Genomic DNA, 26,577 nt, shown 5'->3' with positions numbered 1-26,577 from the left:
TGGCAAGATGGTTCTTTCTTCTTTCAGATACTGAAACTCCTGGAAGTTGAAATCAAACTCATCATCATAAGCAAGCAGCTTCTGCTCCTCGCCGTTGTGGAAGTGGCGCATCCTGATAGCTCTGCCAGCAAGATGAGCATGAAGAAGTACTGCAAACACTTGAATCCCAGCAGGTCTCTCAGCACCTAGAGCCTGGCCAGGGGAAATCAACACCATCAGTGTGCCCAAAAGTAATGTAATGTAATGCAATGAAATATACAAACAGAGTGAAAATACTTTAAATAATGCATTTTACATTAACTCAGTTTATGGCAAAATGCAGTCTGGAGCAAAACCAAACCTGTATGAGAAATTAAGGTTTTATATAAAAAATAAGAGGCTAGATTTGTTCTGTGATAATTTTTTATAACAAAACATGTTTTTACTTCTAATGCACACATTTTTTAAAGAAAATCAATAGGACTGCAAATAATTCTCAATAGTTCAAGACTTTCAAGGGAATCATACTAAAACCTGCACATTATTCTAGTGCTAATGGCTGATACTGATGAATGTGGATGTTTATTGTGAAAGAAAATTTCTGTATGGTTATGAATGTTATCATCAATATCGTGCCAAGAGAAGCACTTAAAATTAAGAGGCTGTAATTATAATATGCTCTATTTCCCATCTCCAAGTGAATTGGTGGTGAAATACTGTAAGTTTACATCTGAAACTTTTTTCCAGGTCAAAAACATTTTATAATTAACTTTTCCAAATTGACACAAATCTGACATCACTCCCATTGTACTTGAAATCCACTTATCTCAACTTTCAATATGTTCGGCTTTGATTCTTGTTCAGAGTTCAAGGTAGAAATAATCTGTTATCTCAAACTTTTAAGAACAGCCTTAGGGTCAGAAACATCATGATAATAGATTACTCAGGTGTCTTAAGGCTGAAAACTGCTAGGACAATCAACAATATTTAACATCAACAAGAACAAATCTAAATTCTGTATCTAATTTGGCCTTCACTGCAAACCATATTATTGACTCAACCTTTCTCTATAAATGACAAAGTATATAAGAATTTCTCATCATACACTAATCACAGATTTAGACTATGCTTCCATTATCTGTAGAGATATTTAAGTTGTCTTAATGAGACCAAGTGTTTAATAAATGCATAATTTTGTACTTTGGGCCATACCACAAAACCTGTTCAGGTCTTTAGTTTCTGTGGTTGGTCTAAGAATTCCTTTCAGGTGTTCACTTTACCATGAGGAGCCTTTTGCACATGCAAAGGTCTGAATTAGTCTCAACAATTTTTCTGAGCTAGCTATTCAAAGATGTTTATGTCTGTGCTGTGGAAAGTAATGTATGCTTATATACTGAATACACAATTAAAACATTGCAAGCACTGTGTCATCCAGTATTACCCATATAATAAAGTAGCCTGAATACTGAGCACTGTAAACACCCAGATCAAAAAGACTCAACATTTTGGAGGTCAACATGTACCAGATGCCTTTGCTCACATGTCTTTAACAGGTAACTATCAATCTTCCCAAGTTAAGGTGACTGTCCAAAACTATTTCTACGAATGAAAACCAATGGATTCAGGCAGGAGACATACCTCTTCCAGACATTCCAATGTGCAGTGACCCTCTGACACAAATTCAGGCATGCCCGGTGGGATATTGTGGAAGAGGCTGACCCAAAGACCAGCTTCAATAACCCCAGCATCGTATTTCCTTAAGACTGGAGTATATATTAGCCTCAGACCAGAGTTATCTATCAAGCCTGCAACAAAAGAATGCAGTCAGTGGCTGTAAAACAGTATTTTAAAGAGAGAAAAAAAAGTTCAAATTGTTTCACTTTTTTCATGCTATATCCTGACTTTTCTACATGAAAATCGAGGAATCAGCCTCAATAACCTGGAAATGAGTCAAACTATATGCAGGAAGCAATAATTAGGAGAAGGCCACAGGAGAGTTGTTAAACATGGTATCTTGTTCTCTGTGGTGTTCAGATGTGAATAAAACATATGTGCTGTCCATAGCCCTCATGTCCCTTCCGCTAAGTTATCCAACATGGATTTCAGAAAAAAGAAATTAGATCACAGACAGAAAACAACAATACAAGGAAATAATAAGACTTCAAAAGGTGCCATGTATGATTTTCAAATGAAATATTTAAAGTCAGCTTAGAGATTTTGTGGGCTCTTCTTTACAATTTTAAAGCAATGTGTTGTCTTCTACTTGGGAATTTTATGTATTTCTTCACCATGAATCCTAGTATTAAGTATATTTTTCCTTTGCTTTGGATTGCCTGACACATTACAGCATACCTCAGATGACAAAATACATCCCTTTTACAATCTCCCCAATTAAGAGAGCATCAACTAAACAAGAAATCTTGTAGATAACAGCACCTTGAGTGAAGTAGACAAGAGAATTAAAGATCTTGATTTCAAAAATTAGCTTAAAGAACCAAAGCCTGCTGTGAAAAGGCTGAGTTTTAAGAGTCAAAATGATATAAATCTATTTTGTTCACTCACATATGTTTAGCCATATGTGCTTGTTTCTGCATCTATTAATAATTTGTTACTTTCATCATCTGAAGTGCTTACAATCATTTCTCTTCTGTTAGTCATTTTTATTAGTCAAGATATAAAAAATAATTTGTTTTCACAAGTCTCATATTCTCTTAATTTCTTCTTTGTATTCATGAATAAAAACTGAAATAATTGCAATTTTGAAAAATAAAAATGCAAAGAACATATCAAGTTATCTCAGAGAAGGTAAGAGGCTTCCTAGAGACCTATATTAGTCTTCTAAAACACAAAACAGACATAGCAGTGCCTGAAGCCAAATTTTACATCAATATGAAATCAGCTGGCTATTTTAAGATTAGCAAATGGCAGAGGGACAGAGCATGGACTGTTACCCAGACACTAAAAATGCCTAAGATGGACTAGTGTCTATAATTATCAAGGAACAAAGGATATGAACTATTAAGAAGCCAATTAAGAATGGTAATCAACCACGAGATATTCTGCAATATATGAATCATGATATATAAGGTGATATATAATGTTCCACAACATCTCAGCTTTAGTATTTGGAAATCCACACTCCCTTTCTGGAGCTATTTGTGGTATTTCCCCTTCAAACTTGTTGCTAACATCTAAATGCCAGACACTTTTATGGTATGTAAGAGTTTTTGATAAACAACCTCAGAAGAGGCCTCCTTTCAAATGAAAAGTGAATGTTAAGGACTGCAAAACCATAAACAGTTGAAACCATCCATGTTAACCTATAAAGTGTTTGAACTGCTCCTAACTGGGAGCTGACCCTGACTACCAACCTGAGCCACTTAGGAAAACATTACCCCAGGTCACAAAGTGAGGGAAACAGTGCAGCCTTTCAGCACAAGACCTAAATTGGGAAAATGCTGGTGCCAAAACATGAAAATGAAGGTGACCCAGTGGCAGGTTTGGTCCTGCATCAGAAGAATTCCTTTGTCCCCACTGGAAACAAATGGAGCACCCAGGTCTACTCCCTCACACTTCTGGCATGATCTTATACTGTGCATTTTATCAGGGAGGAGGAGAAGCATGACCTGGATTTCAGACACCCTGCTCTGCCTATGCTGTCTGAATTTTCCTAGGCCTTTAGTGAGACCCTGCATTCACCTGGAACTGTCCCAGCAAGATAAAATTGTCCTCATTGCTTAAAAGGGAAACAAACACTTGTGATTTCCCATTTTCATATGTGCCACTTGAACTAAACCAACACTATCATAGACCAGAGTCAATTTTTTAAAAATGGTGAATTTAGGGACACGACCAAATCAAACACAATTTTTCTGCATACAACTTCTCAGGCTTTCAGGTAACATTTCATGAAGAAGCATGCAATATCAAGGATACAAATGAAGTTTACTGTATCCCATGCAAATGTGCATGCTGAAAGAACAGTCTGCCATTAAATTAAAAAAAAATTAATATACTTAATTTAGAACAGCATGAAGAGGATGAATAAGAGTAAGAAAGAACACCATAACCCATATAGCAGATTTTATGTTAATATATGACTAGCGTAAAGAAAGGACAGTGCACATTGCTGCATTGGATTTTACTCAGTTCATATACAGCAATCACCAGAATATTCACAGGTAGCTTAATAAACTTCTGTTCATAACAAAATAGTATTTTTTCAAAAGTCAGCTTAAAAATTCCCCTGATTTTCTGGGGCTCCTTGGTTTCTTGCTTTTGCTTGTTCTACATATAAACGAATTTTAAGAAGGTTTAAAAAGCACTATTATAAATTAAAAGCTTATATGTCAAGATAAACTGCTCTTACCCAGTGAATGGTCTAGCAACCTGAGTCTATACACCTGAATCTCCCACTTACTTGGGGCTAAACTTCTGAGCGCAGTGAGACACACACACAGTGAACCAGGAACTATTGAGCAGGGAAAAATACACCTCCACTTTGTATTTGCTCTGTTCTCCATGCAACACAATGATAAGCACTTGGGTCTAGTACAGTTTCCAATCTGGCATGCTTTAAAGAGTGTGAGAGTACAAACCTTCTGTGTATGATGGATTGTCATAATGCACCTCCATAAGAACAAAGAGAGGGTCAGCTGCTGTGCCAATGGATAGGCCAACATGAGGAGGATAGGTGAAGCCCTGGAAATCAATACACACATACAGAGTTAAGATATTTTTGACATAGTTAAGAGTTAATCTCTTTTTATAAATGCATCGACTTTTTTTGGAATTATATGATCACATTAATGATAAAATCATATATAAAAATTACAAAAGCAACTTCTTTTACACCTTTCTGAACATGGCATTGCAATATACTTAATACATACCCAATACACTAAACAACTGTGTCAATATAAAACAATAGATCCTATTCTTGCTGGAGGATAAAGGTCTGAGCAAACTGGTCTGATCTCACTCCTGACCCTGCTTTGAGTAAGAGGGTGGACTAGAGACTTCCTGAGGTCTCTTCCAACCTGCATTATTCTGATTTTATGATTATTTATTCTGTATTTATTGCTTGAGTGGGAAAGGAAAATTCCATTTTAAATATATAAACACTGCATTGTCAAGCAGTTAGTCTGACAATAAAACCCTTATGAAGAAGTGAATCTACATTTAAAATGTTCCTAGTTTCTAAAAGTAGTAATTTCCAGGGAATACTGTGGTTGCATGTAATTGACTTGTTTTTCCTACACAAATTGATGCATTCTAAGTAAAATGATTCGAACACTAAAGATGATCTTCATGGTTACATTTACATTATCAAGCCAAAAGTGTAAAAGAAGTATCTCTGTACAGTGCAACAGCTTGTGCTGGATGCACCATCCCTAAATGATGCTCCTTTGGACAAGCTCTGTTCAGAACCCATGCACTGAACCTCATTTATTGCTAGGAAGTGTGGGGCTCACCCCTACACATTCAGTTTAACTTCATCCCACGGGAGTCTGTGCAAATTCTCAAACCACTCATGATGATAAGCAGAGTTTGGTAAGTGGGGATAACTAGGACATTTACTTCAAAAGCTCACTGGTGATTCAAACCAAACTACCAGTATCTCCTAAGTGAACTTATTCACCAAATTCAGTTTGATAGGCTAGTGCAAGTGCAGAGTAATAATAAGGCAAGCGCAAGTCCTGCACCTAAGGAGCAATAACCCTAAGCACCAGTACAGGGTGGGCACTGACCTGCTGGAGAGCAGCTCTGTGAAGAAGGACCTGGGGGTCCTGGTGGACAGCAAGCTGTCCATGATCCAGCAGTGTGCCCTTGTGGCAAAGAAGGCCAATGGTATCCTGGGGTGCATTAAGAGAAGTTTTGCCAGCAGGTTGAGGGAGGTGATCCTGCCTCTCTACTCAGCCCCTGTGAGGCCATACCTGGAGTATTGTGTCCAGTTCTGGGCTCCTCAGTACCAGAGGGACATGGAGCTTCTGGAGTGGGTCCAGCAGAGGACAAAAAAGATTATTAAGGGACTGGAGCATCTCATGAGGAAAGGCTGAGGGAGTTGGGCCTGTTCAGCCTTGAGAAGAGACGACTGAGAAGGACATCATTAATGTGTAGAAGTACCTAAAGGGAAGGTGCTAAGATGATGGAACCAGACTCTTCTCTGGAAACCAAACCAATAAAACAAGAGGTAATGGGGAAAAACTGATGCACAGGAAGTTCCACCTGCATACAAGGAAGATCTTCTTTACTGTGTAGTCACTGAGCACTGGAACAGATTGCCCAGAGAAGTTGTGGATTCTCCCTCACAGGAGGTGTTCAAGAACCATCTGGACACAATCTTGAGTCATGTGCTGTACGATGGCCCTGCTTGAATAGGGAGGTTGGACCAAATGACCCATTGTGGTCCCTTCCAACCTGATTCTTTAATTCTGCAATTCCATGATAGGAATTAATCTGCACTATTTTATAGTATATAGCTAATATTTTAATATGCAATGGGAGATTCTAACTTTCTGAAATGTGCAATTTGAAAATCCAACATTCTGATGCTTGATAGATATCAATTAGTTAATTTTCGTATACAGTAATAAATATTCTCACCTTCATTCTGTGTAAGGGTAAACTGAAGTAATTGACATGGGTACTTGGGTAAACCAGAATGTAACCCAGATCTGTCAGGTTCCTCTCTACAGATCTTTAACAACGGGATCATCCTTGCAAAAGCCTCCACAGTGCTTGTCAAATGATAACTTATTTATATGAGTTTTTAATTTCACTTAGATTAAAACAGTTGAAAGTACAAATACTAGGTCAGAGCATAGCTGATGGCAAAAATGCACAAAGCATACATCAGGGGTAATGCTCATAGTGGATTAAACTTCTTTTGATGGGTCCATGTAGCATTTCTGGCTTCCTCACACTGCAGCACTCGAAGATGTTTTTGGACTGCAGTGTGGCAAATGAAGGCTCCAGAAACTATCATCACCCCAGTCCCTCTCTATGCCCATACTATTGTTTGTGTGAGCACACAGAAAATCAAGGGGGCAAAGTGTTGAGATTCTTTTGGCAGTAATGCTCTATTATGTCAGCTGAAAGCATTAACTGCAGGCTAAATTAGCATACTAAATAAGCTGAAAACAGAGCCTCGGGGGAACATGGCATCAGAGCCTGTATTTTCTGTAGATATGCCCCATTGCCATGAGCATTGTGGCCCTTGTGCTGGCTCTGCATTGACACAAGATCTCTCCAACACTGAAATGATGTCTCTCTGGGCTGCTTAGGAAACTTCAGAATGATATGCCTGAATGGGGCAGCAGTGAAGCCAGGTCCTGGTGAGGTGCAAAATTAATTAAATAAATTAATCACTTCATGTGGAAAGTCTTGCCTCTGTGTCTTTTACGAAGTCACCTACAGACACTGCTTTTCTTTCTGTCATTCTCAACAGGTAGCAGATACTAGTCATTGCTGGAGGCAGTGTATTTCCATATCAGATGGGACAAGCTAATACAGCAACAGATTTCCATACTTCAAGGCAGTCTTTCTCCCCTAAGGTATTGATTCTTTCTGTATGTTCATTACTTTTAGCTTGTCACTCAGGATGACCATTGCATTGCATATTCAAAAGGCCAGTAAGAAACTGACGACTTACTGGTGAGGCATTTAGGGACTGAACCCTTAAAAACAGATTAAGTAATCACTAATACACTAGGAAGAAACTTCATTAAGATACACACCCTCCTAAAGCCCCATTGATGAACCATGCTAGACAGACATTCAGCCTACCTCTCCTCCAATGGCCCAAGCAAAAATTACTGTCTCACATGTGAGAAAAGAGTCTGGCATGTTGGGGTGGTAACACTCATGCCCGTAGTCCAGCACACTGTCATTCAAATTGCTGCTGCACTGGTAGAGAAGAATATGGTGCACCAAATTCTCATGGCCTTTCTGGATCAATGGTTCAACCTGTCAATGTCAAAACGAAAATGAAAGGAAACATATCTCAGTGTGACTATTTCAATTCAGGTATGAAGACAGAACTAAAATTTATATGGTACATTTATTTCAATAGAGGAGTCGTGATGTTAGATTGCAGTTAAATTGAGCTGTTACTTCAGCACTCTGCAAACTCAAGCAACAAAGTTTCCAAAAATTTCATTTTGTTCAAGCGCATCAGTGGGGGACAGAAGAAAATTCTGTATCTTGATGAAACCTATTTTACAATTCTTCTTGTTCTCTCTTCTCCCATCTCAGTTTTGCACTGTCACTTGTCTTTCTCCCTGCCCAATCTTGTTTAGCCACATTCCAGCATGAAGAGGACAGAAACAAGCTGAAAGTCTGTTCAGCTAAACCAGCTTGGTATCTGAACTACTTGGAGATTTTCATCCCTGTTCCTGCCTCTTTTGTACCATTTCAAATCACAGCTGCCCATAGATTCTGTATATCTAGGGTGAGCCTAGAGGCATACCCCATATTCCCCAGCAGCTCAAAATGGAATTTCAGATTTTTTTGACATCTACAAGGAATTAGAATTATTTTTAAATTTGCTCAGTTGTAAAGACTTTATTAACATGCAGTCATTCCTGAGAGGTTGGGTGCTCCGGCCTGTTTATGGCAGTGATGAGCTGGAGGGCTCTCAGTGGTTCCTGGGTGCCCCCAGTATAATTAGACCATTGAACTGCAGGGTAAGCTGAAATTATTTAATTCCCATATAAGTGTTCACTCTCTATTTGGATGGATGTTGTTAAATCATCTCTGTCAGAGATGATGTCCCTGGGGCAAACATGAATACTTCTGAAAAAAAAAATCTGCTTTTAAAAAAGATCATATTCTACAAAATATCAGCATATAGAAGACTGTATTAAAATGAAAGGAATTTTTTCCCTTTTTCTTTCAAAGATTTCATCCCATTTTATCATATATACCTTCAAGCTGAATAAAATAAATATTTTAACAAGAAGGTTAAAGATTTGGCAATGCAACTCTTAAGATGCAGGGTACCATGCAGTATTGCCTTTCAATATTAGAAAAAGAAGGTTACTTTAACAGTAAAATAATTTATTTACATCCTTTTTATTTTGCAAGTACATTCATGTGCTGCCAGAGGACCAGAACAGGGTAAGCAGGAATAGTTTATTGCTACATTATTAAAATACCATCAACACAGTATTGTTACCAGAAATTTATCGCTCTGCACTTGGTTCAAACCACAAAACCAATTACAAAAGAGGAAGGGCAGGAAGAAGCAGCCACAGCCTGTGCATATCAAGACCACCCTCATTGATATGAATCTGCAAAGTACCATTGAAGTTGGGCCCTTGGGGAGTCCAGATGCTGCTGAGTACCTGCATGTCCATCCAAGAAGAGCACAACCCAAAACCACCCACTTCACTGCTCTTAGAAATCAATGGAAGGATGCCAATTTACTTGTATGCACCAAAGTTTTGTTCTGAAGGCAAGACTGAAATACTTCATAGAAGATCATCTGTACTGTACTCAGTAATCCCTACTCCAGTTAGCATTACCATCATCATTTATTACTGCACTATGGAAGTAAAAGGTATTTTTGAAGGAGATAAGAGTCAATTTTCCCATCAAATAAGAACTTATTCCAAAATATATCGGACTGTATGACAAAGATTCAGAAATCTATTTCAGCTTGGTGCAGCTTCTTCCCTCTGCTCCATCATAAACCTGCATATTTATTCAAATACTGCAGAACCAAAACACACTCATCACATGGCAGCTTATACATTAAATAGCAGGACACATCTCAAGAATTCTGAAGCTCCGATAATGTATATGTTAGTCAAGAAAGTGGTTATGGGAATATTATTCCTCTACCTACCAAGAAAAAAAGGGCACTTTTGTCCCAACATGTGCTAGTTCTGCCTGCTGCTACAAGATCCCAGCACCTGCTGTGCTTACAATCACTACTTCAAAACCAACTTCCCCTCAAAACAATGGGACATCACCAAAATTAGAAACTCACATCCTGTCATCGGGTTTTTTTGTGTCAGTTACCTAAACATTAACAACACTTCAAAAAGCAGTTTTGTTCAGCTTGCTTTAGTGAAGAAAATAACCTAGAACAAATCCTTAAGATTCCTTCCAATGCATCTTGTAGGACAACTTATATTCTTCAGATGCAGAAATGAATAATGGAGAACAGCCACTAAGTTATGCTTTTTACACATTTTTACTACAACTTGGTTAAAGAGGTGCCACTTTTCTCTTTCCCCTTTTAAACAATGAAAAATAAGAAAGGATATATTAGGAGTGGTCAAAATTCTATTAACAAAAACCTTAGGAAAATCTCATTAATCATGAACAGTTCAGAAATGCATGGAAATGGTTTAATGGCCAGCCCCCCAAGTCTCATAGCATTATTTCTGATTGAAATGAGAGCACAAAGTGGAGCAGACCCCCTAGACATGCTAGGTTCCCCTTCTCTGATCCAATGAATAGCTAACTGTATTTGCTTACTAGAATAACTTAAGCAGAGAAGAAAATTTTAAAAATCATTCTCTATTGCAGTGATTAACTGAAGCAGTGATTTAATGTCCCATTCTACATCCCAGGTGAGTGCTGCCCAATTTACCCAGCTATTTGTTGTTTTAGCTTATAGAATAAGTTAGTTATTTAGGCTGCCTCACACTTCCTCTCTCAATTTCCCCAAAGAGTATCTTGCTCCAACACCAAAAGAAATTCTAAAACCTTTTTCTTCTCAAATAAGCAAAATTCTTGTTTTCTGGCCAGCCTTACTAATAATGATGAACAATGACCAAGTTTCTCAAACAAGGGGCCAAATTTGGAAAATCACTAGGGTATTTAGAATTGCACATAAGTAGTCTCATGTGTAAAATTAGTTGCTAAGGCAGGTATCTACAATTAAATATCTAGATCTTGCAGCCTCAATGAATGATAAGACAGTTTGCAGGGCTCTACTTTTGCAGGTCTCCAGTCACAATAAAAGTGGACCAAATCTGAAAAGTCACCATGACTCATTTGTTAATTTGTTCAACCTTTAGAGTACTTATGAAAAGATAGAAACTTACTGTAGCACACTAGGGCTGATATACAGAAAAAAAAGGGACAAAAATAGTCATGCTACATAATAGTCATTAAACTCTGCAGATTTAAATGACTTTTTATTTGGATTCTTATTTACACATAGCCTTGTTTGACCTGCTCTCTTACTGTAAGGGGACTCTCAAATGACACTTTTAGCTAAGTAATCAGATAATCAATAATTTAACAATTTAGAAGGGTTGCAGTGAAAATGGGAATCCACCTTTAATTTTCAATAATTATGAAGAATCCTGTGAATTGGAAATGTAGTTCCTTCCCCTTTCATCGCTAATTCCTACCCACCTCTAGTTAGCCAATAGAGTCAAGAAAGAAGCTGAAAGGAGACTAAAAAGGAATAGCTACCTATTTTCCCCATTTTATCTCATTCTTTGAGGCTCATCTGTTGTGTTTTCACTGTTGCTGACATGCAAGGAAGACCCAGCTGTCAGGGTTCATCTCTTTGCCATGTTGTGAATAAGCCTGCAGAGATATTGCACCACCGGGCACCTCGGTGACTTTTTCCCCTGCAGGCAAAGTGCATTTTCTGCTTGACATTTCCTAACTGCCAGAGGCATGGAGAACAAAAGCCCTATATCCACCCTACATCAAAATGCCCAAAGTGTTTGGGATTGCGAAACATAAGTGCATGCAACAAGACACAATCTCTCCTGTTTTCCATGAAACCTGCAGGAAGAAGCTCATGGTTTATTATTCATGGCGATTTGCTTTCTGCATCCTCCTCTCTACCTTTCTCAGAAGTCTGGGCAAAAGGTCTTTCTAATGGAGCACACTGACATGTATGAGCCCATCTGACTCCCACTAACTGAGGTAAAAAATAATAGATGCACTATAATCCCCCACCACTTATAATCAGGGCTTCCAAAGAAGGATGTATTTAAAATATACCACATTGGAACATGAATGAAGACACTGCCTTCCACAACCAAAAGTATGGGTTACAGTTATGGTGTTTGGTTAGCATGACCTGTATTCGTTGGGCAGGTTGAGAGATTTAACAGAGCTCCTTTCACGGTACTGAATCTCTTAGCATTTCTGACAATAGTGACTTTCAAAAAATATAAAATAGCCAATTTTCAAGTCATTATAAGTATAAACCAGATAAGATGTGTGCTATCCACCTGTTATTTTAACTTTTCTATCCAACAGTCTGACATCACGTGAACAAAGAAAATGTTTACTGGGTTACTCAGCTTCAAATTTTTCTTCCTCTCTTCTTTATTTCCTATTATCCCTTTATCTATTGCACAAACTGAACATGTCATGGTTTGTTTGTTTTTTTCTTAGAAAAACAAGCTAAAATTTTAAGATAATAGTGCCTTACATGTCAAGCTGATGATAAGCAGGGGCATGATACTAATGTGTGATGTACTAAACAGGATGAAAATACAAACAGCTCATATGGTCCAAGAAGTAAGATTTCCTACAGGGACAGAGTATCTCCATAAACCTGGAAGTATTTCTTGCTTATTCTGTTTTCCTCCCTTTTTATTTATTTTGATTTCTTTGATGTTAACAGCTGTGGTTTGTTCTTCCTGCCCTCTTGTGCAAATGATGATAGTAAACTGTATCCATAGTCTCACCATAGTGTCCCTATTGGAAAATATAGCCCACCAAATGTCAGAAAACAGAAATCTGACTTTATTCTTATATATGAAAATGGCAACAGGTTTCTGATCTGTTTGGAGTTATGTTTCTACACTGAAATGCCAGTGAAAAATATGAGGGGTTTTCTGGCTCAAAAACATAGTTTTGATTTAACCTACATTTTAAAGACACTATGGGATGTTATATTGCCATATAAATGACTCTGAATAGGCCACAGCCTTACACAACACCTCATGTATGTAGTCAGTGGTGAACGGGCAAGAAAATGTAATTCTTTAGTCCTAAAATGGTGAGTAAAAATTTGACAGAAGATTTTTGTCCTGGCGCTGCTGCATCTAGGACACTTTCTAGCCTGGGGTTGATTAATTTATTTATACGAGCTTGCCATGTCTCTCATTAACTCAGACCAAAAATTTATGGCTGTGAAACTGAGTACTGGCTAAATTAGTTGAGATAATTTTTGTGGCAGAAGACCAAATTATAGGGTCTTTGCTTTCTATGGTCCTTCAGGAAAAACTATTACATTCTTACTGATTACTCCAGTCTTTGTAATTCCTTCCCAAATGTGTACCATGCATATATATTAAAAAATTATCTGACAAAAAAATTTCTACAAAGGTTGACACAATTTCTTCTCATTCATCAAGATTTTTTCTGACTTTTTTTCCAAAGTGTAATAGTGAAAAGATCAAATATTTACCTAAAACACTTTTTATGGTTTTAGATTTTTCTTCAGAAAAGCAAATACTTAGAATACTTGGCTTTATAAAGTTGGATCTTTTTCAGTCATTTGCTGCCTAACACTACTTCCTGCACACAACCCAGAGGTGTGCTGAGCAGGAACTCAAGAGCTGGAAACATGCCTCTAAAGTGGGGTAGATGTTTAGGTCCATGACTCTAAGCCAGGATTTTAACCCTACAATGTAACAGCTAGCTCATGTCAGTAGAAAAGCTTGCCTACACCAGTGTCACATCTGGGACACTGATCTGCTGCAGACTGTCAGCCCAGAGTTAAGGCATTCTGGGGTCAGACAGGGACCACCCTCCCTATGCCCCCACCCTATCCCATCTGTCAGAAAGCATTAAATTAATGCCACAGAATAGTTAGAGCTAAAAGAGGCACTTCCAATGCTCAATTGGCTTCAGTCGAGCATGGACTAGCTGCTGTAATCTTTCCTGAGATCAGCAGTATCATTTGCATGTACACAGCTAAGTGTTTATTTCTGTGTTCCTCACTGTACAGTACAGATCCTAAATTCAGTTACCACTAATAACAAATCCCTTTAAATCACTCTCTGTCCCAAGTGCTTCTGAGTTTACACTGTGCCACTTCCTAAGAAACGTGTATATTTTGGTGAGTTTAATTGCAGGAGGCAGAGCAACACCACTGCTTCTGGTTCACTCATGGTCATCTGGGATGATGTACATCTGATATACAACAGGGATCGTTACTGCTTGACTTGAATTGTCCTTCAAAGGTAAAAATGTTCACCCAAATTATTCTCATAAGCACTTTTCATGTCTTCCAGCCAGAGGAGAATATAACCTGTACAGTTAGTGACAGCTCTTTAGTTTTGTATTTTAATAAAAGAGAGATGTACATGAGAAAAAGGCCCAGGCAACAGCAGCCATCCTCACCCTTAATCTCATAATGTGATTAGATAAGGTTTCCTTGGAGGATGGAAATTTTCCAGACCAAAACTTCCACGAAACTTAAGGCATTGAAATTTGCATGATTTGGTTAGACTTTAAAATGCAGAACAAAAATTCTAACATCATTCTGCAGGAAAAGTCCTTACCACATGAATGGAAAACCTTATTCAAAGCACAGATATTTCCTGTTCTTGGAGTCAATAAAGGATTTGTTTACACAGGGACTGTGCTGTTCAATGAAGATTCTTATTTAAGTTTTATTAGTATACAGCATTAAGAAGTGATTATCATATCTCTGTTTTAAGCTGCAGAATGTTTATTGGAAAAGAATACATACTTTCAGGCCAAAGTTAACTGTTGCTCTGTTGTTAGCTTGGAGAGGAGGCTATATATTCTATCCCCACATAGTCCTGCTAATGATCACACTGTACATCGAGAATTTCTGCAGGTCAGTGTGAAGAACAACTTAAATATTTCAATTAGGAAAGAGGAATCAAAAAATTAGAAGAAAGAATAAACCCAAGCATTTAAAAAATGAGTCCTAGAGATGGGTTTAGAATTTTTTGTTCTCTCTGTCATCAAGTCCATTCTTAAGTTCTTAAGCTTTGCCACTCACAAGGAGTTTCAGACTTTAAAGACATGCAGTAATTTAGACTAAATCCAAAAGAAATATACCTCAAAGAAACATCCATTAAGGATTATTTCTGCCTCACATATGTCTGAAGATTTAAGACAATGCATTTAGTAACAGCTAAAAAGTATAACCCTGAGGAGCAATCTCACTAAATGCTCAGGTCAAGAAAAAACATGTTTCATTTGGTTACACTTCCTGGCAATACACTCATTGCACTTCTAAGCAGCAGAACCACTGGCAGAGTGTATGTGGTATTGAGTATGGTCATAGTCTCTCAGTGGAGCTGACACACTCCAAGCAGAATTAGCTGGCAATTAATCAGCAACATCATTACTTCCTTGCGAAAACAATATCATAATAAAAGAATACATAACTAAATATGTTAAAGCCAAAATGGGTAGTCTATAAAGAGTTTATATTCATTCAAGAGGAACATATAATTTGAGTAGTATAAATAATAAAGTCAGTGAAGGTATTCCCCTTTGTTCATGAAATCACCACATGTGCACAGTGACGTCTATCTATTTCTTTGAAATGGCAATGGAAGAGGTTTTAATTCTACTTACAACTGAATCCCCTCGATCATGTAGCCAAATAACATTACACTTTTTCTCCTCCTGCTTGGGAGTGAACAAGCAGCTTACCCTGAAGAGAGAGCATGTGAGAATTTACAGCATGTCTCTTGTTTTACACATACAGAGGTATAGTGTTAAGAAACAAAAAGAAATGCTGACTCCTGCGAAGGACTGCCAAAAGGGAACATGGGTGAGAAAGACCTCAGGCATTTGGATACAGAGGAGTCACCAACCTGCACACCCTGGCACCTCTAGTTTGCTGAAGGGAAAGCATAGGATAAAATAAACATGGGATTAAATAAGCTCAGGGCTCATGATTTTGACATGACACATCCTCCTGAGCCAGCACAACAAATCTTGGGAACCATTGTTCATAATCCTTTAAAAATTTATATTTACAGGGTTCACATACAAACATGAGATGGCTTACAAAATAAGTGCAGTTAAGCAATGCCCACATTAATACTATGATTGCCACATTTTCTACCCAGAGTCAGATCCTGACATCCTTCTGTAGGACTTCAACACCACTCCAGACAAGCATGAAGTCACACAACAAGGGCCATTTTCAAATCACATGGTTCTTTTAAAGTCGGTATTAAAATCATACTATAGCAATTCTCTAGAAACCAAAACTGAGATTGGCACTTCATAAAACAGAAAGACACAATACCAGTTCATGCAGCTTAAGACAGTAAGGGAAAGGTCACTGAAAGGAAGGGATGGAGAAAGGAGACTGAGGAGCATTAGCTTGTAGTTTATAATAATATAGACACTTATTTTTTCTAAGGTTTTGATGTTTTGGGTTTGGGTTTTGGCATGAGGTGAGGTGTGTGCATTTCAGCTAGATCCAAGGTGTAAATGATTTCCATGACAGTTGAAACGTCAGTCTTGGTGCAAAGAGAAACTATTCACCATCTATCTGTGGTTCAGTTGTCATCTGTGTGGATTTTGATGTCATGTATGCTACGTGTGAATATGGTGGAGTGGTATTGTCTGACCATTGTCTATCCATTTTTCCACCAATATTAATGTGGAGTCAATGAAACTATGCTCTGGACATAGCTGCAATTACCGTGCATTACAAGTGGAAGCAGAGATGGAGAGGTATCAACACCATTCTCTGAAAACTACCCCCAGTAGCTAGTGCTGGGGTTGCAGAATGAAGGATTGGTACTGAAGAGAAACACTGCAAGACTGGAAATGACATTCTTCCCCGTTTAAGTAACACTGGAGCAATAAATTGGCACTATAGGAGTTTTGCTTAAGATGCTACTACTATGTGACTTATCTGAATTAGAATGCTGATCTTAAGAAGCAATGCCAAGATGCTAGTAGGACCATTAGGTTTGTTTGGTGATCCATCCACACAAGTTCCATCAAGACAGATTTTACTGCCTATAAGCTTGCTGTTCCGGTATTTGCACAAAAGATGCTTCATAATTGCTTATCTAAGGCTCAGTTCTACTCTAAAGTATTTTATTGTCTCCTATGATAAGAACAGTTGATTGTTTCACTGCAGGCAATTCCTAGACACAATTTTCCTACCTTTTCAGTGCACTACCTACTCACAGGCTTACTCAAAAACCTAAGGATGAGGAAGGAAAAAATAAATATGTGGTACAAGGTAAAATTAGGTTAATCAATAACAATTGTCTCCTGAAGATCACTCCACAAATCATCTCAGAATTGGGAGGTGAAACTCAGCTTCACAAAAATTTTACCCTTCCCTTTTCCATGCTCACTTTTGGTCACATTTTAAGTTAAGGCTCTTATTATTTAACACTGGTTGTAATTAGAAATTATATACCTTCTGACTTCTATTTAACCAGAAAATCACATATCATACATATTTTTCAACCACATTTTACCATAATCAATACATTGCCATAATGGATGGATGTTGTTTTAATTTAAAAAGGAAAAATCAAAGAAAATGGATTAAATTGACTAGATGTTCAACTGTGCTGATGATAGAAATGAAGTAGGCTATTTCTGCATACCAAGTATGGAATAAATAATGCAGCAATAGCTGCACAATGTACACATTCTTATTGTTAAGACATACAAGTGAAAAGAAGACTACTGCAAAATAAGAATAGGTTTCATAAGAAATATAAAGTTTGGTGTGACAGTAAAATCTGTGGTCATATGCAATTTAAACTTTGTTCACAGAATGGAATAACATCTTATCTAATTTTACATATGAAGTAATTTAGCAGAATATGGGAGAATAATGTATTTCTTCTATTTCCTCAGAAAGTTGCTTGGGAAACATTTAATTTCCAGCCTGTTCAGTTATATGATTCTTTAGCACTGCAGAGCCTAATGGGCCAATTCAGGCTTGCACTGAAGAGCCAGCCCTTCAGATCAAAGGGCAGATAGCTTACAAGCTCTGCAGCGTAAGATGATTGTTGGGTTGCCAATCTAATTTACTGAGGCTGAAATTGCTTTGTAGGGGAACATGTGGGAAAATACAGAACATTTGTTTATGTCAAGTTGCATGATGCAATTTGCTAGAGTTATCACATTTAGCAAAATGTAAAAGTTCAAGCTAGGGAGCAACAAGCAGTTACTGTCTGGCATCACTCAAGTTAAAAATCAGTGCCCCCATTTAGGTACTGCAGGCTACAAGCTGCCCTTCTGGCTTCCAATCAATCAGTCTCTTAAACTGGAGTCCCTTTGTATTTTCACACTGGGGTCTTTGGGATTACTAAAGCATTCCACTGTCAAAAAGCAGAGTTACCCTTGGCAACAAGTTTTTTTGAGTTTTTACTTCCTTATCAGAGTTTGCCCCTAAACTGAACATGAAGATTAACTAGCAGCTGCTGGTGTGCTCTAATACAGGCCTTTCTTTAATTGAAAAGAGGCTCCCTTTTCTAAGAAGATCAGCAAAGGAAAACTTCAGTGCTTATATAAAAATATGCCCAATGTAACACTTCTCAGCTAATGGTAAATAATTTAGGTTTTTTCTGGTTATATACTTAGCCTGTTTCACTAGTCACATCCCAAGCATAATGCCAAAGAATTACACAGGGTTGTGGTTGAGAAAAGTCCATATTTCCTAAAGGCAGAATAAAAACATAAAAGCATTATTTTGAAATTTTTGCTTCTATCACCATCTCTGCTCTTCCCTAACCTTTTGGGTGGGCTATGTCTTCTGTGATTCATTCATCTGAGAGCTACTTAGCTAATATAGGCTGGTTATCTGGGTTCTTTCATCCATCAATGGCGAGAGAGAGAGATTGAACCATACAGGGGATGCTTGAGCACATACATTTCAGACATCTCCACTAGGATGATGCAAACAGATAGTTTTGCCATTGTAAGGTCATTTAAGAAGCTGGCTTAGACCTGTAGGTAAGACAAGTTAGATGAGAGGAAGCCCATGGTTGAAAATCTACTGTCTTTAATACGTTGCCTGAGTATTCATGAGGTGTACTTAAGAAAGACTGAATTTTGACCACATAGCCTAATCCTCAGCATTCAGCAGCACTAAACTTGCTCAATCCATTCTCATAAGCAGGTTCAAATAATGCACATGGAAGGAGTGCTTTATACAAGAATCCAAATGTGTAAGACCTTACAAAATGCAGCCTACTATCCTCCTTTCCAATGCCGAATGTCCTCTAAAACTGGACATCCCATCAAAAAAGTTCTTACTGAATGAGAAGTATTTTATGCTCTTGAGCACAGCCACATCACAGCCTTTCTGCTGGTATTTCTCTGACTATACTAGTTTTGAAACAACCTTGAAAGTTCGGAACTATAGGAAAAAGTATTTCTTAGAGAAAAGACATGTAGATACAGCTAAGTGACCCTACTATCTGACTATGGCTTTTATTTTACATAATTTTTTTCCCTACTCTTAATAGTGAAATTCAGTATTTGGCATGTTTCTGACTATGGGATTATTAATACTGAAGCCCGAGCAACTACTTTCCCTGAGGAAAACACAGTATGTTTCAAAGAAATTAAGAAAACATGGAGGGAAAATTTACAGAGTGTTGGAACTAGCACAGACATGCTATACACTGAAGCTGAAAAGCCTTACACAAATTGATTATGGCATGTCTGGCATGCCGAATATACATGCCATTCCTTCAGCAGTATATACTGTAAATTTTCAGTTTACACACAGCATTAAACAATTTGTCAGGTGGAGTGGGAGACCACAGGTATAGAGGATTCACAGAAAATCTAGAGACAGTAGAGGAAACACTGTATCTCAAGGTTTTTTTAATTGCAGTGGAAAAAAAACAGATGAGCACATGGGAGACCTGCAGATAATGTGAGGTCAAAGTAATGAATCTTTTGCAGATGCAGCTATATTAATAAGCAATAAAATTTAATTAAAGTAACAGAAAACATGGAGTATTGAAACCTAAGCTAAAGACAGCAATAAAAAAATGTTGTATGTGTAGAACCACAAGTAGAAAGAGCAATAAGAACAAGCTTTGAACATAAAGCAAAAGCTGTATTTACTGAAAACACTGGAAAGTATTTCTCATGAATATGAAACAAATTAAACATCTGCATGATGCCACCTCATAATGAGCAAAAAATAAATTCAGCAAATAGGTAGCAAAATCCCCAAATATCAGCAAATAGTCTTACAACCTGTTAAAACAGAGACATGTCAGCAAACACAGTCTTACAACCTGGTAAAGTGGAGACACATCAGCAAACACATATCCACATGCAGTGAAAAGTCAGACATCTCAACAGTACAAAAATGACAAGATTTCAGAAGTTCCAGTGTGCTGCCACTGAATAACTTTTTTTTTTTTAACTGAAGGAGCAATAAGTAAGAGACTTTTAAAACAAGTAATTTACAAGAGGGAGGATGCTGCAGAGACTCCCTTTTTCAGGGTGTGCTCCCCAGGGTGAGCACCTCTGTCTCTGCCATGGCCCCTTTCAGTCCTGGTGTTCTGGGGTCTTTGCCTTTGAGGGCTCTCCACACCCAGGGCACTGCCCTCAGAATGGCTTCAGCAGGGATACAGAGACCTTTTCATGCAGTGGTGTGTGCATGGACATGCCTGTGTGTCTCCTCTACCAGTGGGTCTCTCCCTTCTCTGAGAGGTCCTGCTGGAACAGAGGTCCTTCCTGAGGTGCAGTCTGTGCAATCAAAGAACTATCTTTAGGGTTGCCATTAAGAAGTACATTCAGGACTAGTCAGAATACTGATACTTATAGAGAACTGCAAAGATCCTAGCGAGACATAGCCTTAAACCCATCTCTGGAAAGTCAGGCCTAATAAGTGGAATGATTTTTTCTAAGAAAGCTACTTCTGAGAAAGCTCACTGTGTGTGAGAAAAGTAAAAATCCCTCCGGTAGTAAGCCTGAGGCACATACCACAGCCTGAAGCTCAAAGCAGCAAAACAGGCCAATGCACCCATAGCTGCAGGAGATTGCAGACAGGCAGCCATGTGCTCTCCCATGTGAAGAGCAACTAAGATCCACCACCACAGGACCACTGTGGAGCCACACTGCAAATAGCTGATTTGAAGAAAAATGGTTGCCTGCTATTACCTCCAAGCAATCCCTTTTGTAAGTTCTGCATATTGTTATTTTCAAAATTGACCTATTAATGCAATAACTGGTTCTGCTAACAGAAAACATACAGCAGGAGAATCTGTAGAAGTGTAAGAAATTTCAGCCAGTTAGGCAGCTTGAAGATGAGGAGTGATGTACACCGTTAGAGTCACAAAAACAGTCTGGTGCCTGGTTTTGATTGTGACCTGGGTAATTATTATCACTATAATGCCCAACTATTGAGAAATTATCTTATTCTGTTTTACTTCTTAGCAGCCATAATGTTATTAGGAGTTATCTCTCTAGGAGTTCCTGGAGGCATTAGAAAAGATCTTGTAAAAGAAAGCATTGTAGGGACATGTAGGAAGACACGATCTCTTCCCTAGGGAAAAAGTTGCAAGAGATGTGAAACAAAGGAAGATTAAACGGAGAAGTCCTAACCCTGGCTGAGTACCCCCTTATTGAAGCTCTGTTCTCCATTGGCACCATAAGCAGAAATTACTTATCCATGTCCTTATGCTACCTATGAAATGAACACAAGATTACAGTCTTATCTCTTGCATGATTTACATGCCATGTAGTGCAGCTTGATCAAGAACAGTCAACGAAATTATGCTGCTTCCCATTACCTGAGATTCTTGGAAAGGAGCATGAATATTATGTAAAGGGAAAGAAAAGACCTAAGGTCTCACATCATTTACCTTTGACTAATTTTGAGATCTCTTATGCTAGTTATTTCTTTTAGTATGCCAACAGAACAAACTAAAACACTACTGTAGGTGAACCCTAAGAGCAAGTGTTATCAGCTGTTGCACCACTGGATTGTATTTACAAAATACATTTGCAAATACCTTAAATATATTCTGACTAAAAACATATAGTTACTCTTTTTTAAAAAAAATAATTCATGGTTAATAGAAATCAAAAATGCTTTTACATTCAAAATATGAATTCAGAATCTGGAATTAATTAACTAGAGATGATTAAAAGTCTTGGCCTCTACTTTAATGACAGGTCTAATTTTTTTTCACAGTTTCCTTCACCAAAACATAATGCTTTCCTGATGAAACTGATACTTTAAAAAATACATTATTATAAAATGCTCAGATTAATTTTTCAAGAAGGAAGGAATGACAGAGAACAGCTGAATAGTATGAACAAATTCTTATTGTGGCTCTTGCACCTACTTGAGGCTCCAGACCACCAGCAGATTTACACATTCACACAGCTAAGCACACACTGTTGATGGCACACATTGTCCAACAAGGGCTGAACTATGCACTTCAGTGCTCCACAAAATCATACAGGAGGACAGAAACGGTCAAAGGCAGCTCACTACTTAGGTAGACTAAATTATACTGGAGACAAAATTGTGCTATTGCTAAACTTTTTTTTTTCTGCCTGTAAAAATTAGATGTGTAGGTTTATGTGAAAACTGTGCTACATAAGGAATCCAGAATCAACATCTATATAAGTATTTAACTAACACAGTCAGTTTGGTCAGGCCAAATAGTTCATCTGTCCTCCCTTTTGTGAAATTCAATCTTTGTTTGTATAGCTAATATCCTCCTGAGTAGCCATAAGCCCCATCCTTTGTGTATCAGCAGGCTTTAGGAAATGTTTAATCAGTTTGCAGAGTGCATAGATACAATTCTGCAACAACCCTCTGTGTGTCATCTAAAAAAATCACATATAAAAATACAGGTTGTGTCCCTGAAAACAAAGGCTAAGGAAGTGTTCCTACATAATTCTTGTTTCTTTCTTTAAATATTTTTCTCTCTCTAAACATTTTTAAAGCAGCAGTATGAAATTTGCTTGCCTTTCTAAAGGTGAAAAATCACCGAGAATTCTACTCCAATTCTTAACCTTATAAAATTTGTTGATTTCAAGACATAATTTCCAAAGTTACAATATTAGTCATACATGATTGTAAAAGTAAAGAATATAAAACTATTCTGAAAATTTAGTCAGTGTATTTCTGAGCTAAAATCTTGTTTTAGCTTTAACCAACCACAATTTTTTATAAAAATGAGCAACTGTATGTGCAGTCAAACAAAACCGTTAAAAAACAAATTCAGAAATTATAAATAATGAATACTTCCAGATAATGTTTTAGCAGAACAACATGTATCTATGACTTCCACCAAACTTGACACAGAAAGCATCATCCTCATTCTACCATTTTGAAGCTCTCTCACTTGAAAGCAGAAAGCTAGGAATCTTGTCACATATACTGTAATACAAGCAAATCCTCCTTTTCATACAGAGCTATAAAAGTAGCTGTCATAAACTCCAAATGTGATTTAAGATCAACTGCCTGAAGACAGAAATTTGGGTCTTGCAATTGTTCATCCTGATAAAGTGCAGAAACTCACAATACTTCAGAATAATCATAGGTATTTATCAGACATACACTGGAGATCACATTTTAAGTTTCTGAGTTAATTTAAAATTTCACTCTTATTGAACACACTGGAGAAACATGACTGACAATGATCAAAAAATGGAATAGAACTGCATACTTAAAGTATTCATAGGTTCAAAGAAAGATAAAAATGAGGGCCAGAACTATCTCACTGCGCTATCTTAAGCATTTTAGAACAATCAGAAGTTGTTCTTTTATGAGGTCTTCAGCATATTGCTCCTGGGAAGAAATGTGAGAACCATCTTTCCCTCAGCACTCTTAAGCTTTCAATTTCAAACTGGAAGAAAAGTTAGAAAACATGTTATAGGAAAACATATTAATGCATGTGGATTTTGAAATCACCTAGGATCCTGTTGAACCTTATGTGAATGTTTGCACACACATTTTCATTAATTTTTTTAATGAACTACAATGTTCACCTCTTTTTTTCATAATATTTGGCTTTTACACAGCTGAATATAATGACGTCTGTGCTTACATGAAGTAAACTGGCATAACTCCATGGTGGTCATTGCAAGAGAGGTGACTGGAATCAAATATGAACCTGGCCCTTTACTTGAACAAATGTCACTATTTAATTACTTTTTTAATCTAAAATTATTATCTGACAAAATAAATTCAATAAATTCCTTTAAAAAAGTAGAAACTTGATGTAACTATTTTGCTTAGTCTTTGCCAGAAATATTTACAGACAGAAATAATTTTCAACCTCATTTGCTTAAGGGAGACAGGATGAAGGAGAAGAGAAAGGAAAAGAAAGGGACTCTCTCACTGTGCATGCCAGTTGTCAGCACACACCAGAATCAAGTGCTGGGCACACATACACATACACTTGACCCATGTTTGTGAAGACAGACAAGAGGTCTTGTTTTCCCTTCAGTAAGCAGTGAAAAAAAATTTGAAAGAGCAAGAATTTGAAGTGAAATTATTATCTGAGTTCCTCTAAATCTGCTCAGTCCTAATCACTCACCTTTGTTACATGATGCTTTTCATGTTGTATGGGAATCTTAAACATTTGGCACCAATATGTTGTATCCTTGTCTGGTACAGGCACCTGTCTTAATAAAAAGGGCAAGAACACAATATTATCATAGAATCACAGAATGGTTTGGATTGGAAGGGGCCTTAAAGACCGTCTAGTTCCAGTCCCACTGACATGGACAGGGAGACTTTCCACTATACCAGGTTGCTGAAAGCCCCATCCAGCCTGATCTTGAACACTTCCAGGGATGAGGCATCCACAACTTCTTCCAGTGCCTCATCACCCTCATAGTGAAGAATTTCCTCCTGACATTTGATCTCTATATGAAAGTCACACTACATGTTGTGTAAGCACTAAGTTTTGGCTACTGCCTTATTCCCATCTCGACATAAACCAAAACATGAAGTAACTTACGTCTTTGTTTGTCAAGTCAAAGTATGGCAAAGAGGCAGATAAGACTTCTTCTTTCTCAGGATTCAGCAAACGTAGACTCTTTGTACCACGATTAGATCCATGGTAATTTTGACCTGCTTCTCCCAAGTCTTTGTGGTGGTAGGCCCATATTACCCGCACTGTGCTCTCCTGAAGAAAAAATCGAACAAACCAAGCCAAAAAGTCATCTTCCTTACATAGCTCACATAATTCCTACAATAGCTATGATGTAGGCATAGCTGGTTTTGAACAATGGCAATGTATACCAGAGGAGAGACATCTACTTACACAATTTTGCCTTTAAAATTAGTAATGTCTTATATTCAGAGGGTTCATTGGAGATATGCAGAAGTTAAATCTTTCTCTGAGAGATTCTTTCACTGATGTTGTAAATGTAAATCATATCCACAAATGGCAGAACAGACTCATAAAGACATAACCAACTAAATGCATGATAAACATTTTTCTAGAGATGTTATTTGGCCAGCAACCAGAAGGTTTCCCCCTAAAACATTTTCCAGGCTCAGTATTGTGAAGATGTGAACACCTTCAGTGAAACACTGTGCTTACATCCTAGGGAAGATAGACATTCAATTACAGAACAGATTTGTTTCTTAAAAAGCAATCTAGAGCCACAGCACAGTTCAATTCTCTGTAAACCATTCTCAGATTGCAATAATCACCCTTGAGACATAGTGCTCTAATAAATCCTGAAGTGTCCCAGAATGTTAATTGATACTGAGAATTTGGAGCAGGTGTGAAAACCATATATCCATTGACTGCCTGGAAAACTGGAGGTTTATACAACTGTGGTTTGCTTCCTGCATCTTTCATCCCCTCATGCTGTTATTATTGTGTATCTTGTGAAAACTCAGATAATGAAAATAGCGTTGTACTCCTGTGGCAATGCTTCCAAAATAAGTAGTAAACAGGCCAAAGCATAAAAAGCCTTGCAAATCTCTCTAACCTATCTGTCATTTCCAATACAGAAGTCACCAACTTCATGCAATTTAAAATTACGCTTAGGAAATAGCACAGCAGTCCCTAGGGCAATAAAAGAATTTACCATGAAAAGTATTTTACCATAAAAAGTTTTACAATAAAATTCTTCAACTTCTTAATTTTGAATCAAGAAATAAAAATATATATTTTAAATATATCTGCTCCAAACTTTAAAAACTGTGTCTCTAAGAGCAGTTTCAAGTTAGTGCAAGATATAAAAAGTGTTTCTCAATTTGGCATCTCTTGAATGATTGTAACTGTGGCATATGGGACTTGTGGCTCAGAGATGCCTGTTCAATCCTGTTTACACTTGGTGTGTTAGAAATTATAGAACGTAATGTAATAAAGCAGAAGGATAAAGAAAGCTGAAATTAAAACGTAAGAGCTTAACAAACCAGCCCAAGTATTTCACCTGGTTAATTTAAGAGATTTTAATAACTGGATTAATAACCACATAACACATTTGACCTGTATTAATCACTTCATCTGTCTATGTATAGTCAGAGCCTCTTACCGTTATGCTCTTGTCATTTGTGTCACAAGTGTGCAGCTCTCTGCTAAAAGCCAATATTGTGTGTGTACTGTTTTCCATGGCATACTCCAGATGGTAATCCTGCTGAGGGTCCTTTTTCAGTACTCTGTTTTCATCTGTAAAATAATC

General features: G+C 37.5%; 1 protein-coding gene across 1 annotated transcript; it reads right to left on the bottom strand.

Moving 5' to 3' along the window:
* Positions 1-26,577, bottom strand: MOXD1 (monooxygenase, DBH-like 1; the record flags this gene model as incomplete). Its single annotated transcript, XM_009074653.1, has 7 exons — positions 1-192; positions 1,618-1,784; positions 4,578-4,680; positions 7,768-7,947; positions 24,471-24,554; positions 24,897-25,064; positions 26,431-26,577. Coding segments are annotated over 7 exons (1,041 nt in total), but the record flags the coding sequence as incomplete, so codon positions are not given.

The sequence above is a fragment of the Acanthisitta chloris genome, unplaced genomic scaffold (assembly GCF_000695815.1).
Source record: "Acanthisitta chloris isolate BGI_N310 unplaced genomic scaffold, ASM69581v1 scaffold44035, whole genome shotgun sequence".
Taxonomy (NCBI): Eukaryota; Metazoa; Chordata; class Aves; order Passeriformes; family Acanthisittidae; genus Acanthisitta; species Acanthisitta chloris.
Note: the sequence above shows the minus strand (reverse complement) of the source record. Positions and strands in the feature narration are given on the sequence as shown.